Raw genomic sequence first — 16943 nt, 5'->3', positions numbered from 1 at the left:
TTATCAATTGTATTTTTTGTAGACCTGAAATCTTTCTTATATCTGGAAGAGGAGAATTGTGAGTTCATCAGAGAAATTTTGGTTCTATTCTACCTTTTCTGACTGAAATTTGTAAGGTGGTATCTGTCACAAGCACCTCTAGAGTTGTTATTTCCTGCACTGACRTTCATGTTCCCTGTATGTCTTAAGTTTCACATGAACAGATTTCTGATTAAGAATCTTATGAGACCTTTTTGGAGGCTCTCCTAGATTCTTGTAGGCTCTTAAAAGATTCTTGGTCTAAAAATAGTCATGAGAGTCCTGATGATGTTATTGAGATTCACTGAAAATAAGGATCGTATTATRGGGCTTTGAATTTCAGAATGACAAGGGAATATTTCTTGTAGTAATAAGCTTCTGAATTACTATAAGGCTTATATTGGGCAGGGATGTGCAGCCTAGGGAGGTCTGTGAGATTAGCGTGTGGAAGATCTGGTTGTGGTTTCAGTGAGAATGGAGTAATTGCTGCTCTTTTGTTCTCCCAAGCTAGGTTTGTTACTCCTTCAGTGTTGTCCTACTTTGCCGTTGTCTTGTTATTTCTGCTTTCTTCAGCATCCCACCAAGTTTCAGGCTTTTACCTACTCACATCTGTTTGGATAATTTTGGGTTATGCAAAAGAAAAGCGGTATAAGAAATCTGAAAACATCAGGGGATATTAGGACTGGCAAGGGATTTGAGGAATTGCTGAACAGGGAAGCATTCCTCTCCCTCTGGACTAAATTAATCTAATACATTTGATTTTGTTCAACCCTCAATCTCTATTTTCAGGCTAGGACCTGGCCAAAAATATGTTTAACTGTTACTGTTTTAAATTAAGTTTTACTGGGAAAACACTCCTTTTTCCACTGGAAAGCCTCATAACAGTCAGTTTCAATTCTGAGTTTTCTCTACTTGAGAACAGAAGCTTAGGTATTGACCTCTTACTTCTYYTCTYYTCTYYTCTYYTCTYYTCTYYTCTYYTCTYYTCTYYTCTYYTCTYYTCTYYTCTYYTCTYYTCTYYTCTYYTCTYYTCTTCTCTTCTAAGAAGAAAATCTGTTTTAATGTTGTAGAAGCAAGTAAACATTTAAGATCACAGCACATTTTACAAGCAGAGCTTCGTAACTTGTATTTGTATAATAGGTCTGTTTTTAATGGATTTGTCATATCCATTTGAAAGTAATTTATAAACCTATTTCAATTTTTGACTACTGATTTTTAGAAACTTTTCTCATAAARAGTGTGAATTTGTAAATAGATGCTATTTCTAGCTCTTAGAGGAAAAAAAGGGAAAATTCACTGAGGCTCACATTTTCTGAGTTATATATCTTCAGCTTATGAAGATTTTAAGTGAATATCCTCACACCTGTGCTTCTTCAGGACTTTGGTCTTCTGGACAGTATTATTATGAAAAATACTGTCCAAGGGGCCATTTTTTAAAACTGAAAAATTTGTCAGCTGCTGGTGATCCTGCCCCTCTACTCAGCCCTGGGGAGGCCTCATCTCSAGTACTGTGTCCAGTTCTGCGCTCCCCAGTACAAGAGAGACATGGAGCTACTGGAGAGAGTCCAGTGGAGGGCTACAARGATGATCAGAGGGCTGGAGCACCTGCCCTACGAGGAACGGCTGCGAGAGCTGGGCCTCTTCAGCCTGGGGAAGAGAAGMCTGAGGGGGGATCTGATCAATGTGTGYAAGTACCTGAAGGGAGGGTGTCAAGGGGACGGGGCCAAACTCTTTTCAGTTGTCCCGTGTGACAGGACAAGAGGCAATGGGCAGAAATTGAAGCACAGGAAGTTCTGCCTGACCGTGAGGGGGAATTTCTTCCCTGTGAGAGTGACGGAGCACTGGAMCAGGTTGCCCAGAGAGGTGGTGGAGTCTCCTTCTCTGGAGATCTTCRMRGCCCGCCTGGATGCAACCCTGTCTAACATGCTCTAGGTGACCCTGCTGAGCAGGGAGGTTGGACTAGATGATTCTATGCTTCTATGATCATGACTTAAGCTATTGAAAACATTGTAAAAACTTTAAAAAACAGAGAAAACAGGTGAGCAATACAGTGGGCATCTTTGTTTGATAATGTTTTCTAGATTAGCAATTTTTTTACCGTTTTGGTCAGAAACTTATATATTACTAGTTCAGAGTTGTTCTTCGTTTCTAAGRTATTACCAAAAAAAAATCTTGTATTCAAGTTAAGAATGGAATAGGTGTTATGTGAAAAATTTTCATTTGCTTCAAATACAAGAATTTCATTTTTTAATGTTGGAAACTGATTGGTGAACCAGCTGAAGTGAGGATTTTTAGGTGCAAAGACAATGTTGGCAAAGCTGTGTAGTTACTATGTTTGTTTTTTTGTTGTATAATTACGTATCTTTTCCCTTTTCTGTACTATTCTGTTTGCTCACTAGTTTAAGTTGTTCCAGTTTATAAAGCCATATTAATGACAGCTGGATCACTATTCTACACAGTACAATTTAATGTAACCTTTAGAATTACAGAATTTGGTATGATTTGAGATGTATGTATATAGCTTAGAGAGAACATAACTGAAATCTCTAGCACTATGCTCAGATCTAGTTTGRTGTTTATGTGAATTAATCTTCAAAGAGGCTTTTATATCAAGTAGATTCTCTTATATATTTTATTAAGTGAAAATGAAATGTTAATAAAAGTTTAGTAATTTCATACAGTTCTTTTGTATGTACTGTAATCTAAAATAATGATTTTTAAAAATGGGCAATTCTAGGATCTTTTAAAATCTATGAAAAGCTAGAGTAATGCTAGATACTTTACTCTGAAAAAGAACTGATACAAAATCTGGAGAATATATGCCTTTAGAGCAATATTAACTTTAARAAATTATCTCATTTCAAGTTTACTTGCTTAGAGATTTCAATTTTTTCATTACACCTGACTTGTAATGTTTCTTCAGGAAGTGTAGGTTTGGACTGCAGTTAACCAATTAAAATCATGACAATAAAGGGACACGCAAGCACCTAAGGATTTCTGAGTTTTGAGTTGGGAGGGCAGAGGAGAAGGCAGCATCTTGAGAAACAGTGAAGAAATGGTGTAGAGAAGAATAATTAGCACAGAATGACTTGTGAAAGTGATGTAACATGGTTTTAATAGTAGAGATTGTAAGATTACTTTCTGGGCTATCTAAATGCTATGCTACCTTTAAAGAAAAAYAGCCCCCAAAGCAAACCTATCCTGTCATATATATTACAAAAATCTTGTTTGTTATGTGGCCTGAGGATTCATGGCTTTTAGTTTCTACGAAAAGTAGAGCAGCCTTAAAGACACAGCCGATCTGTCAGTAAGTGGCAGGGGGAGCATGGCTCCAGTTACAAGAAACTACGAGATTATTGTCTGAGTTTTCAGCTGTAGACCACAATCTCCTTGCAGTTGAGATTTACAGCTCCTTTTCTTCTTTAAAATACCTGCTTTTTTTTTTTTTTTTTTTTTTTTTCCTGGAGGAGAAATAGATCAATTAACAAAAAATAAGCCTGGAATCTTTAAAGGACTTCTGAAGTATTTCAGTAGAAACATGGGGACATGAAGCTTCAAGAGAAAGGCTTGACAATTTGTCCCATTAATAAAAAGGCCATTAAAGCATCATAAAATTTGCAAAGATAGTACTAGAGAAGGATATTCTACATCATCAAATTGAGTTCTATCTCTTTTAGGTAATCATATCATACATTTTGTACACTTAGTAGCTGCACCTTGGAAAAAAATCATTTGAACTCACACTGCTACAAGAAAATTTTTTCAGGACCTCACTAATATGATGTTAGAAACTTTTATTTATTTTTGAATTTGAATTTAGTCATGGCTGCTATCTACTCATTTCTTCTTCTAATATTTCCTTTGGTTTGTAACTTTTTCTTCAGTGCTTCCCCTTTTGTTTGTGGAGATATGTAGATATGTAGAAATCATACTCTTCCAGCTTTCATTTTGTTTTACTGAAGAGCTTAGTCTGTCTTCCAGAATGTAAGACTTTTACTCTCCTGATAATTTTCGTAGCTCTTTTCTGAAACTGTGCTAATTTAAATTCTTTTTTGGTGATGAGAGAACTAAAGAAAAGAAAAGAAAAAAAAAGAAAAAACTGATTTCGTAGTAAGGGTTTTCTGTAACTGTGGTATATATTTTCCTATATGTGTTGTGAATGCCTCATGTAATACATTTTTATATATTATTTACTTCTTTCATAGCCATATGATGTTGACAGCTAACATTCATTTGTAATCAGCTAATAGGACCATCTATTTGTATCTGATGAGCTGTCCAGCACTGAYGTTGATTTTGGACAATGACCAGGAGCAGCTGCTTAGAAGAAATGTGGGAGGTGGGAAGCATGTGTTTTTGGTGGTATATTCTTCTAATTTTCAGCAACATGTGGTTTTAGGGACTTTCCTCGTGTGGAGACTGCATCCGCATCATTGTGTTTAATAACCTTAATGAGCCTGTGTTCCAGAATTTGTTGTTTCTTGAACTCTCTTATTCTTTTGGTGTCTCATGACAATAAATTCTGTAATGTAACAGAGCTGCAAGCAAATAGTACATAATTGTATTCTACATATAATTCCATATCCTATCTGCTAATATTTTTCATGAGAAATATTGATTAATCTCATACCCTATCAATTTCTCCTACTCATTTGATTTTGTTTTAAACCTGAACTGCCAGTTATTTTCCAAGCTATTTTCCAAGTTATTTTTCCGATCTTAGTTCTACTATAATATTTTTGAGATGGATTGACCAGAACTGCAGGCAGTTTTGAAAACGTGTGGGTAGACCATGGATTCATAAAGCTAATTTCTTTCTTTCTTTTCTGTTCCTTTTGTGATGATTCTTACTTCATTTGCGCTTTTGACTGTAACTGAATGTTGAGCCATACTGACTTCGTGTTCCTAAGTAGTACTGGTGAATTTAGAGCCAGCTGTTAAGTGCCAGCGTATGTACTTCTGATAATTTCTCTGTGTTCTCCCTTAGTATACTCAGGTGTTCTCCTCCATAGAAGTAGGCTTCTAACTCATGCAAGAAGCAATTGAGAAAATGGTCTTACTATTCCATCTGCATTACTACCATCAACACTTAAATTTTGTGAAGAGGAATTAGGATAATACTGAAATTCAGATGCTTAGATTGTTCTGTACCTAGTATCCTTTGTATGGGAGACAGTAGATTTCATTTACCTGGATATCTAGTGTGACTGGACAACTTCTTTTCTGTGTCTTTGCAAAGTGTATAGGAATCTTACGTGAAATTTGGCCAGGTTCTTAATAATGCTATGGGCTTAACTGCAATTAAAATGCCACTGTGGGTCATAAAATGTTTCATTATCATCTAATTATTAAAGAGGTGTTCTTAGAAGTGATCAAATCCATTGACGTGTAATGTTGTGTAATACCACTTGAATCTCTTGTCAAACTGCTGCCAAAGAGAAAATCAGTGCAGGAGTTGTAGTGTCACTGAAGCTTGTGGAAGAGCAGTCTGTAAGATTTGAATGGTGCTAGGCCTTTTCTCATTAACCTTCCCGCACCTAACCCAACTTTGAAGTGTCTTCAGTCCATGATGAGGGCAGTAATACAGGATGGCTTGAAGGGTGCTACTGAATTATTTTTTTTGTCCCATAGCATATGGAACCCTCTTTCTCGGCGTGTCTACTTTTTCCCCAGAACTCACTGCCTCTGTTCCTATTACAGTGTGGCAAATTGGACCACAGCAGTCTCTTTTCCCATTTCCTTCCCAGGTTCTTTTCTGTCCTCACTTTCAGAGTATGAGATTCCTAACCAAACATACCTCATTTTCAAATGTGTCCTCTTTTAGACCTTCACTTTACATGTAATGTAATTCTGCACTGTCAGTTTTGGGGAAGAGGAAAGTTTGATGCTTGCTGATGGAGATGAGAGAGAAAGGGAAGTCGCTGCCTGCAGTCTTGCCTGCTTTGCTCTGCTGTAGTGGAGGGGCTGCTCAACAGGACCCGTAATCAGGAGAATAGGCACTTAGGGAAGATAGAGGACAGCAAGGCAAGGTGGCAGGGAGAAAAAAATTTAGCCAAACAACCCAGAGCCCCTAGGGTTTGAAAGTAATATTCAAGACAGTACAATATTTGTATCAACCTCTTTATTGCAGCATCCCTAAAGACCTTCAGTATGATTTGGTAGTTTGTGCACTGACTGTGGGTGGATTTACTGTTGCATCCTGTTTTCCATCCCTTTTCAGAAGGGACAAAATTAGGAGCTCTTCCTGGAGTCTTAAAATGCATTTTTGTAAAGATGAACTGACACTCAAGACTCACCTTTCTGCTGTTTTCTGTCTGAGAGTAAAGTTGGTATGGTTTGAATAGCCACATAAGTTTCAAATTATATGATCTGTGTGTAACTGTGTTCTGAATAAAATGCTTAGATTGCCCTTTCCCATACAAGTTCAGAGTCAAACCTGAAAGCAGAGGGATCTTTTAAAAGCTTCAATAACTGGAAATAGAAGTTGGACAAATTCAAATTAGGTGTTTTATAGTGAGTGTAATTAAGCTTTGTGACACAGAAGTGTAGTAAATTCAGTTCTGTTCCCTAAATTGAGGCCTTCTAAAAGATCTTTTTTGTGATAAAGTCTGTGAATATAAGTGTCCTTTTTTTGGTATATGCTTTTTAGGGAAAATTAACCAAAACTTAGTACTCAGATTGGTATTTGTTGCACAGATACTCATGAACCTAATTTATTACCATTTTTAGTAAGGGTAACACTTATATGGGGAATTGACTCATGAGCCAGGTGGCCAGTCACTGGATGGTGATGGGAGTTTCCACTGCAAGTGTCCTTGCAATGCCATCTTTAGCTAGGTTGGATGAGACTCCTCAAACTGTTTTTCTGGTGAAATCTTATAATCCAGTAGCAATTGGTCCTGTATGACCATTCTAGCATGTACGTGACCTTTTCATATTGATTGTCTCAAGCTGTCAGGAGAGATAGTAATATATTTACATAGCCCAATAAAAACAAAAGAATTTCTGTTGAAGTTACTACATAGCAGTGACTGTATGTTTTAGAGTTCTTGGAACTTGATTCATGCCATGCAATTGCTTTCTTATGTTCTTTTCTCAACATTTTTTTCACTCTGTGCATTTGAATCTTGTAAGATTAAATTTCATTTTGAAACAGCGCAGAAAGTGTTGCATCCTTAGGTAAATATAAATCAGGCTTGTTAGAGTAGCAATTTTTTTAACTTTCTAGATTAGCTCTTCTTTTTCTTATAATTTACCTCTCTCTTCTCTTCTTGCTCCTCTATATATTCCTATGCCTTCATAGCGTCTAAACTCTCTGTTGCACAACATCCAGCCCCCCTCAGTTTCACTTCAAGGACACATTGACATTGACATGTATTGTCAAATATGTTGTCCATAAAAATATTAAATTTCCAAGATCTTGTAATGCTGGTTTAGCCTCACCTATTTTATCTTTTCCATTTTTTCCCCCTCTTTCTGGAATCCTGGTGCCTACTCCCTATATTTTGTTGTTGTCTAGTATTCTTGAACACCAAGTATAAAAATCTCCCACTCCCTTAGCCTCTTGTACTCCAGGGACCACCAGAGTCCTCTTCTTACTGAGTCTTCTTCTTACTACCTTGCTACCTCTTTTTCTGCTCCTCCTAGCTTGAAAGCTGATGAATCAGAGGAGAAAGCTCTCCTTGTTTTATTATTTATATCCAGATATTTGGAGGATAGGATATTATATGTTTAACTTCAGAGAGATACTAATAATATATGGTTCAAAATCTAAGTTATACGTGACAATATGTAAAAGAAGTTATGTGATAAGTATGTTTCCTGAAATATGAAAGAGCTCATCCAATAGCTGGCAATTTCTTTAAGCTAATTGAAGATGTTTTCTAAAGGTGTTTAGTTTCTTTTGGTTCTGAATAATTGATACAGTTTCATCAACTTGCTCCACTGTACTCGAGCTCCAGGTTGGAGTAGCACATTGAGTATCATAGTTTCACATTGCATTTCTTCAGTAGTAATGATTTAAGGGGTTCTTGTTGCTCTCAGTCCAGAGTAGGCAGTGTGATTTTTCAGTTATGTTGACATGACTGTCGATAGGTCAGTTTTGTAAACAGGATTATTTCATTTGCTTTGAGTTGCAATGGGTTCCGCAAACCCTAGTGTTAGTGGAGATGAGGGGGCAGCCTGGTGCGGTTTGGGAGCTGGTGAGAGTGGTCAGGGGTACATGCAGACTCCTTGAGCCAGCACAGCTGAAAAAAATGTTACATGGAACTTGTGCTTAACAGCTTTATCAGTGAAAATTCCTTATAACAGCTCATGCTTTTTCTTTCTTAGTTTTTAAAAAATTAAATTTATGCTAGTCACCTGTATTGGATCACTTTTGTTCTATCATTTGTAGTCTAATCTGAGACGTGCTTTTTCAGTCCTCTGTCTTGTTAATTTATAAAGTACAGTCTTTCCCAGTTTCCCATTTGTACCTTTCTTGTACATCTTTCTAGTTAGTGGGCAGAAAATTTTCCCAGTTGGTCATATTCACAAACTGCTGCTACGTCCATCCTCCTCTGGTGATTTTTCTTTTTAATGCTTCTATTGTAAGTGTAGTAGGAGATAACTTATTCACAAGGCCAAAGCAGCAGGTTAAAAATAAATAAATAAAAAAAAGTATTTGGAGGGAAAGATTATCCTGCTGTCAGTGACTGATGGTCATTTTAAGTGAATATTTTTTTCACTTACTATTTTCTGCTAGCTTAAGAAAAAGGTGTGATTTAATATAATTAAAAATATGCATCATTGTAATACTTTACTCATGCAGTTATACATTTACCTTTTATGTCTGTCCATGCTAGTTTGTAATTTGTATTTTGTTATAAGAATAGAAGATGGAATGTATTTTTAGAGCATCAGTGTATCAATTCCTTTGTTTTAATACATTTGTTGTTTTTCTTCTCCATCTGCCAAATTGGAACAGGATGAAGGTCTTTAAAGAGTTTTTCCTTTGTGCTTTTAACCAGGATAGGTAGTAGTAGGAGGAGTGTAAGTATCTGTATTTTCACCAGTCAGCTTGTTTTCACGTACTTCTGTACTTTCTGTTTGTGTCTGGGTTCCTAAAATAAAGATATCTAGTAAATTGTCAGATGAACTTTAGTTTTTCTATTATTCTGTGATTGGGATTCAGGAATTAAATGTTTCTTAGATTTTCCTTGAATACCTAGTTATTTTTAAAGTTCTATTTTATTGGTTCAGCAACAGCGTTTCGGGAAGGGAGTCTTTAAGACGTGATAGTAAGTAGTTCTAGGGTTTATAGGCCATCTATATTAAACAAACAAACAAACAAAAAAACCCAACGTTGACCTGGCAAATTTTAGTGTTTTAGTTGGGTGACTGACAACAGTCAAAGCAGTATTTCGTTGGTCATACAGTGTACTGCTTTGAAATTTTGTAGGTTCATTTAATGTTTTTTATTTCTGTTTATTAGTGTAATAAAGACAAAACTATGACATCTTCTTTATGGCTAACAGATGGCAAACTTTATGTTAATGTCAGTCATTGCTCTGGCAATCTCTCCCTTCTCAAATACTGTGAATTTCTCCCGCTGTGCTGATAAATACATTCTTGTTGCAATATCTATTCTCTTTTCAAGTTATGGATGCTTTTTTCCCATCTCTTCAGAGTCTTGTGAAAACCATTTGCTAAAATGCTGTTGCTATTTGTTTTATGTATGTTTCCTTAAGTTTTTGTGTACCCAAAACAATATTTTAATTGAYCTACAGAGGGGGATACATCTTCATAGTCTAATGTCTGGAAAGAAGTCAAGGAAGGATGTAGAGGGAGACTTCTCAGCAGCATTATCAAGAAATTAACTACTTCCTGAGTCCTTTTTAGCATTTTCCTCCTTAATTTTGCAAATTATTACTTTGACTCTTCAGAGGCAAGGAGATGATTTGTGTAAGTTGAAAATATTTTCCTCATTGGAATCATTATCCAAATTGGATGAGGAAATGGTTAGCTCAGTGATTTTTTATAGATTTTGTAATCACTTCTTAAGCATTGCTTTATTCTCAGGGTCATTTTTTTGCTCATATCTTTACCATTTCATTCAATGCTCAGTAGTGGTTTTCGTATAAGAATGCCAAAAAGTGTACAGAATAATTTTGATTGGATGTTGGGTATATTGGGTATTATTTGTCAATCTTCATTATTTAAACCTATACTGACCAGCTGTTTATGTTGTTTTTGTGCTGAATTAGAAAGAAAAGTGAAAATGTATTCATTATCCAAAATATATGTGACTGGTATTGATATTTTTCCCTTTTTTTCTTTCATCAATCTTATTTTATGAAAGATAAATAGCTCTGAGAGATGCATCTTGTTTTGGGAAATACTTCAAAGACCATTAAACAAATCCACACTGTGTAACTATTTTCTTAGCTGGTTTCAAAATACCAACTGTACTGCAATTAATGATGTCATTAATTTCACTAGCCATACAAGTTGCTGTGTTGTTCCTAGTTCAATTTTTTTCCACTAAATTATAGATAAAAATTTAAAAATTGCAAAGCTGATGTAGACATAATTTAGGTGGTGAAACCTTCTGATAGATGTACACGTATACTGTTGATATACCAGGAACATATTCATATAGGAGTTGCTAGTGTTTTGATCTGCTACATAATAATAGTTATGGATTCTGCTAAATTTGGTGAGTGATTAATGTGGAATTTGCTGCTTGACACAGATTATTGCCTTAGATAAAAGCTTTCATTTCAGATGGGAGAGGCTATTGTGACTGTAAGATATGAGCCAACTCTGAAACACTTCAGTGATCACTTCAGTAGGCTGGATCAACAGATGGTTTGAAAAGTCACTTAGAACCGTATGAACTGCCCTTATTCTAGTGGGTGTTGTCTGTGAAAATTTATGGATAGCAACTTTCCTGTCTTCATGTTTATTTGGTCATTTTATCAAAAAGCATCTTAGCATGATTATACTGCACTTTTAAATTTTCTTTTGAAAATCTTAGAGGCTGATCTCCAAAACCTGCCCATTTTTTTCCTCTGCCTGCTCCCAGAATTGCTGAATCCAGTAGCYGAACAGAGGCGAGGCAGCCGCAGCTCCATGCCCCTAGGTACAACCAGTATGGAGAATGTATTCCCAGTACACATGTGCAAACACATGTATACAATACATGTATGCACAGCTGGCCACACATCTCAACCCAGACAGACATAAACAGCACTCATGCAAACAGCAGCAATGGCCTCACCCTGTTCCTCTCTCTGGCTGATCAGGATGAAGGTTCATGARTGGGAGAGATACATAAATACAAACAGTATGGATCCCTCCAGTCACTGGCCTTGGATGCTCTGTTTACTCAGTAGCTGTGCCTGGATTCCTGGTCTCCCCAGTTGCTGGCATCTGGACATACAAGCCCCCAGGGCCTGCAGCCCCACTGCTAGTACAGCCCCCCACGTGCGTACAAACACACATACACCTCCCCTGACACACACCTTGGACATGCAGTCCATCCAGTGGGCGGTTCTGGATCCTCGCTCTCCCCAGGTGCCTCACTCCTGCAGTCAGTGTGTACATGTGTGTGTACGCACGCATGCGCACGCACGTTGGTGTTGATTGACCCCCAGACCTATGGTTTCTCTGGTTAGCTGGGACTGGTCCCTCCAGTAGACAGCTCCTCCTGTACTCTCACCCAGAGAGAGAGAGACAGAGACATGTGCACACACATACTCTTTATTTCTCTCTTCTTCTCTCTCTCTCTCTCTCTCTCTCTCTTTCTCTCTCTCTCTCTCTTTCTCATGCATGTAGAACAGAGAGTCTGTCACACAGGAAAACAGTTAGAAAAGGAATTTAATAAGAAGACAGGACAGACTGTGTTGCTTAGGTGCATGGCATGGCCAGACAAGTGTCCTGGGCTGCCCCTGTTGACTCTYTTGCTGGGTTTCACACCTGGACAGTGGGGCCAGTGGCTCTGCTGGGACAGTCATGGGAGGAGCCGCTGCGGGGGCTCACAGAGATGAGCTTTTTATCACATAACCTAACRCAGCCAATGGAGAAAAATCTTAGTAAAATGAAAATTTGGAGGGGGAGAGAAAGATTTTGTATAAAAAYGGAAGGAATATTGGATGGCTTAATATTGAATGTTGAGGTTAGCATCTTGGCCTGTGGCAGTGATGAGCCCTGCTACATCTTCTGGGTCCAGATTCCTGTATGTGTGTTATGTCTTGGCATATCTAAGAGCCACAGTCTATTGTGAATATTGGTGACTGTCAAAACCCTATTGCTAAAGAACAGTATTGACTCCATAGKAATAAACAATCAGGCAGGCACATTCTGTTGGATATGTTATGGTTTATTGCAGTAAGAACGCTGTATAATAATCTTGRTGTTCTTCTCTACTTTGTATGGATGTTTGTTAACATGAAATAAAAATGTGAAATTTAKTGTTGTTCTTTTGCTTAATGTGAGATACGTATACTTGCAAATGACCAAAGTGAAACCAAAATGGTTCAGAATTAAGAGAGCAGCCACTTGCATAAAAAATAGAACAATATAAATTAACGATTTTTATGGAGCTGCTATTAAGCTATTATAAAGATATTAATAAATAATTTTGTAATCTTATTGTGGCAATCTTATTGTCACAAGATTGTCACAATAAGATTGTCAAAATACGAAATCACATGAAGTGAGATGGGAGAAAAATTACTCTGAATTAAATTCCGTTATTTTCTGAAGTGAAAAGGAACATCAGAAGACATAGGAAGCAATTTTCCCTACATTGAATGCAGTGAAAGGAACCTAAAATTTCAGGCACATAATCACAAGTTTTCATAATGTAGTGAGCTACTGTACATCTGCTTAGCACCAGYTTCTGCCTGTGTGCCTGCTCTTAGGTTTAAGTTTGTATGTTACTGTTGAACTAGATATGTACATGGGGACTCACTGCAGCTTAACTGACATCTGATGACTTTTTAAGGAGGAAGAATATGCTTATGGGGAAAACACAGAAGCATTAGATTTAATTATTACAGCAGCAGTTGTAGTTATGGAACATCAGAGTGATGCAATTTCTTTCCTCAAAAGAAAAGAGAAATCTAGTTCCTTCATTTTTGCAGGCTGTGATTTAAAAAGTTAGATTTGATAGTTGTAAGCCTATAAAAAAAATATGAGCAGTGAAAGTAGGAATTCTAAAAGCATGGAGAAAAAAATCCAACAGAAGCTGAATGAAATGAATTTGAGAATGATAATATCCTAGAAAGGACAAATATCTTGTCATTATCAGTATTTTCTAGTTAGGACAGTAATAAGCTAGGACTATCTTGCTTTTGATTAAGCTYTATCCACTAGTACTTACATGTAACATTTGTACACACTAGCAACATGACAACTCRTGTTTGTATAATAACTTAAGGCTGAATATTCATGATCTTTGTCTTTAGTCTGGAAAAGTCATTTTGTAACTTTAATGATTTGAATAGCTGATTTCACGTGGAAAGTGACTAATTTACGTTGAAACTAGGATCCTGTTACCCATTTGCAAATCCCTCTCCTTGGAATTCTGTACCTAGCAATGCAGTCAAGCTGGACAAAAGTAGGATGTTTAAAATTCAGATGCTGTCTCTACGATAAATAATGTACTAAATACAAATAAAATAATYGTGTATTTTCTGTTTTGTTCAGGGTGCAAAATTTGGACATCCATTGGGATTAACTCAGGCTCCTCCCCAACGTTCTTCTGTTCGAAGATCATTTGGAAGATCTAAGCGATTTAGTATTACTCGTTCACTGGATGACCTTGAGGTAATTAACTTTCTCTTAAAACCTAGAAATAAGTCCTGAACAGTAGTTAAAACTGATGATAAATAACAGAAGGAAAGCAATAGCTCTAATATAGTAGAATTACTAATTCTTGGGGAATTTTACTTCATGTTACCCATCACACTTACTCAYGCAAAGCAATCAATGCAGTTTGAATTAGTTCTTTGGACTAATGAGCAAAGAAATCAAATGTTCATCATATTCTTCTTTCGTTCAGCTAATAGTCATTATGTTGAGAAGATTTTGGGGGGTTTAATTTGTTGATGGTCCTGAATATGAAGTGAGGGCTCTTAAACTGGCTTATTAAGGAATGTCGCTTACTGAATATGGAAGAGTTCTTGTTTTCAAATACTCAGATAATTTTTTTACTCCTTGTAAGTCAGAAGTTGAGAAAAGGGAATCCTTAAAATAATCTCAGTGTTTGTAATTGGTATGGTGATCTTGGGTCTTTCTGAGTGTAATATTTTAGAGCTATTTCACATCTGGTAAACTTTAAAATATCAGTTGATGCCTGGACATTGGTAGCCAAAGCTTACTGATTTTTGGTGGAAAAGAGGAATGAATCTTTGAATTTAAAAAGCTGCCTCCCCCCACCCCCTGGCTTAGCTGAGACTCTTCTTCGAACAGCTAGAGGAAGTTGGTTTTTTTAAGAGCTTTATTACATTTTCTTTTCAAGTGTGCTTTCTCCTGTAGTGATGGGAAGGAAAATGGAGAGATTTTTTCCTTATCCTTTTATCATGCTTATCTAGAAGAAGCTTTGYGGTTGGGGAGAAACAAAAATATGTGCCAAGCTCTTGGCGTAGAAACCATGTAATATGTATTATAATGYTCTTTGGCAAGGGAGGGAATGCAGTACACAGATTCCTGTAAATGGGAAGGAGGAGTATAAAAAGCATTTGACATGGGAGGAGGAAAGAAACGTATTCTAAGCTTCCTGTCATGGGAAAATGTAGGAAGGAAAGCATTTCATTGAATCTGAACTAAAGAAGAGGGGAGCTCTGCCCATTGGGTTTTGGGGGAATAGAACATACGGAAGGAGCTTCTGGCATACTCAGGGAATGCAGGTAGGAACTGTCATTATTTATGTCTCAGAAATTTTAAAGGAAATAAAAAGCAAGCATCCTTCATTGTGGTCTATTTCTCTCTTCTTATCTGAAGTTTTTAAGTGTCTTGTTGCTTTTTTTTTTTCTTCTCATTACGGAAAATACTATTTCATTTCTTCTTTGCTCTCATGAATTCAACATAGTAAGCCCATAACTTTAACAGAGCAAGATACCTTAGATGGAGGCATTTGGGAACTACCTAGCTACCTCTCTTTTCATTAGAAAATGATGAGTCTTCTAAATTAAAAAAGGTTGTTGATATGTGTTACCAGTTTTGACAAAARTTTTGGTCATAATAAGAGAGAACTGACCTCTAGAATATCTTAGAGCCTAGTGTAGTCATTCATGTGTGATAGAAAAAAACAAGGTTCACATYTCATTCTACCAAATTCAGATTTCAGAGAGATTTATGTGCACGTCTCATATTCTGGGATAGTGTTTTGAACACTGATGGGTTGGATATAGTTTAATTTCTGTTGTARGAGCTGTTTTACATTGCATAAATGTTCATTAAAATAGGGACTTGGAACTTACCCCGCATTAATTTCAGAAARATACCATTGTCAGTGGACTCAAATTTCCATTTTTCTCTCTTTGCAATCCAATCGATATTCAGTATATATATAAATTGAGTAGCAGCAACAGAAAGGATTGAGAGACTCTCTACATTACACAGTGTYCTGATAATTGGAGGTGTAATTCTGGATTAGGGAAGTTGAAATTTTAGGCTATGGTATGAATTGGGTGAAGCAGAACAATCTGTTTTAAAAAYTGTATTTAGATTAATGCCATTATACATGTAGCTTTTTGGCTGTGGACTGTTCTCTTTTGCTGCTTTTACTTTGTTCAGTCTTTTGTTTCCTCTGCATGCCATAGCAGAATGACATGTAGCTTTCATATAGTTCCACCAGGAAAAATACCAACTCAGAAAATAATTTCAAAAACTTTACAAGTCAAAGTAAAAAAGTATTGAAGTGTTTCCATTTTGGTTCTAACTTTAACGTTGCTGCTGCAGCACTGCTCCTGAGCACTGTTATGCTCAGTGTAGTAGAACACAATGTTGTCACCACATGTTTAGATTATTTCAGGGCATCTATTTAGGGTTGCTGGAAGAGGAAATAACAATGCCAGGAAATTCTTAGAGACTCCACCTTTGGAATAATGATCATGAACATATTATATACACTATTTAATTGTTTTTGTCTTCTTTCCAATTATCTTAGTAGACTRGATAAGGTAATGGTCCAAACACTGAGTTTAAAATGAATATGCTTTCTAAGCTTGTGGATTTGATTCCTATCAGGATCTAACTTAGTCTTGTAAATTGGGCAAGATAAGTTGCTTCCTTGAAGGTTATTTTATGGGCATATGCTGGATACCATTCATTTTGCTCAGTGGGCTGCAGAAAGTTCTGTTGGCACTGTTAGTGCAACCTTTCCTAGTATGTGATATACCAGCTGTCGGTTTTGCTGCCTTCTGCCATAAGGTGGCGTGATTTCTTTGTGATTCTTTGTTTTTAAACTATTTTAAACGATATATACATCTGTAGTTTTAATAAGAACAGATTAAAAAAAAAAAAAAAAAAAAAAAAAAAAAAGGAAAGAAAGAAAAAAAGATTGCAAAAGAATATTTCACCTTTTCTTTTGGTAGATATTTTATGGTCATACATGGGCAGACAGTATTCTTAAAAGGATATAGTTGCCACACTTGTGTATTTTCCTCTTACATGCAGAAGCTGTATTATACTCAGATGAAAATACAAAAATTTGTAGCATTAACCTCCAGATGCTATTTTTACTAATAGATCCTGTAAACGAGATTATTGTTAATCTGTAGGGATCAAAATAGGATGAAAATGTAAAACTAATGGATGCAATTATGCTAAGACTGTGCTACAGGACATACTTCAAAACCCACAAAATAAATAAATAACTATATATATAAATTGCAAACCTATCGATAATTCTGAACTGTGGAAATTATGCTAGCTCG

General features: G+C 36.4%; 1 protein-coding gene across 1 annotated transcript in view; it reads left to right on the top strand.

The window, feature by feature from the left end:
• Positions 1–16943, top strand: part of RGS12 (regulator of G protein signaling 12) — an 88168-nt gene that overhangs the window by 11470 nt on the left and 59755 nt on the right. Inside the window, exon 3 of the mRNA XM_085309628.1 lies at positions 13711–13830. Within this exon, the coding sequence (XP_085165754.1) occupies positions 13711–13830 (120 nt within the window). The remainder of the gene's footprint in view (positions 1–13710; positions 13831–16943) is intronic.

The sequence above is a fragment of the Rhea americana genome, unplaced genomic scaffold, assembly GCF_003343005.1.
Source record: "Rhea americana isolate MKP2758 unplaced genomic scaffold, rheAme1 scaffold_30, whole genome shotgun sequence".
Classification (NCBI taxonomy): domain Eukaryota; kingdom Metazoa; phylum Chordata; class Aves; order Rheiformes; family Rheidae; genus Rhea; species Rhea americana.
This window is presented reverse-complemented; position numbering and strand designations above follow the sequence as displayed.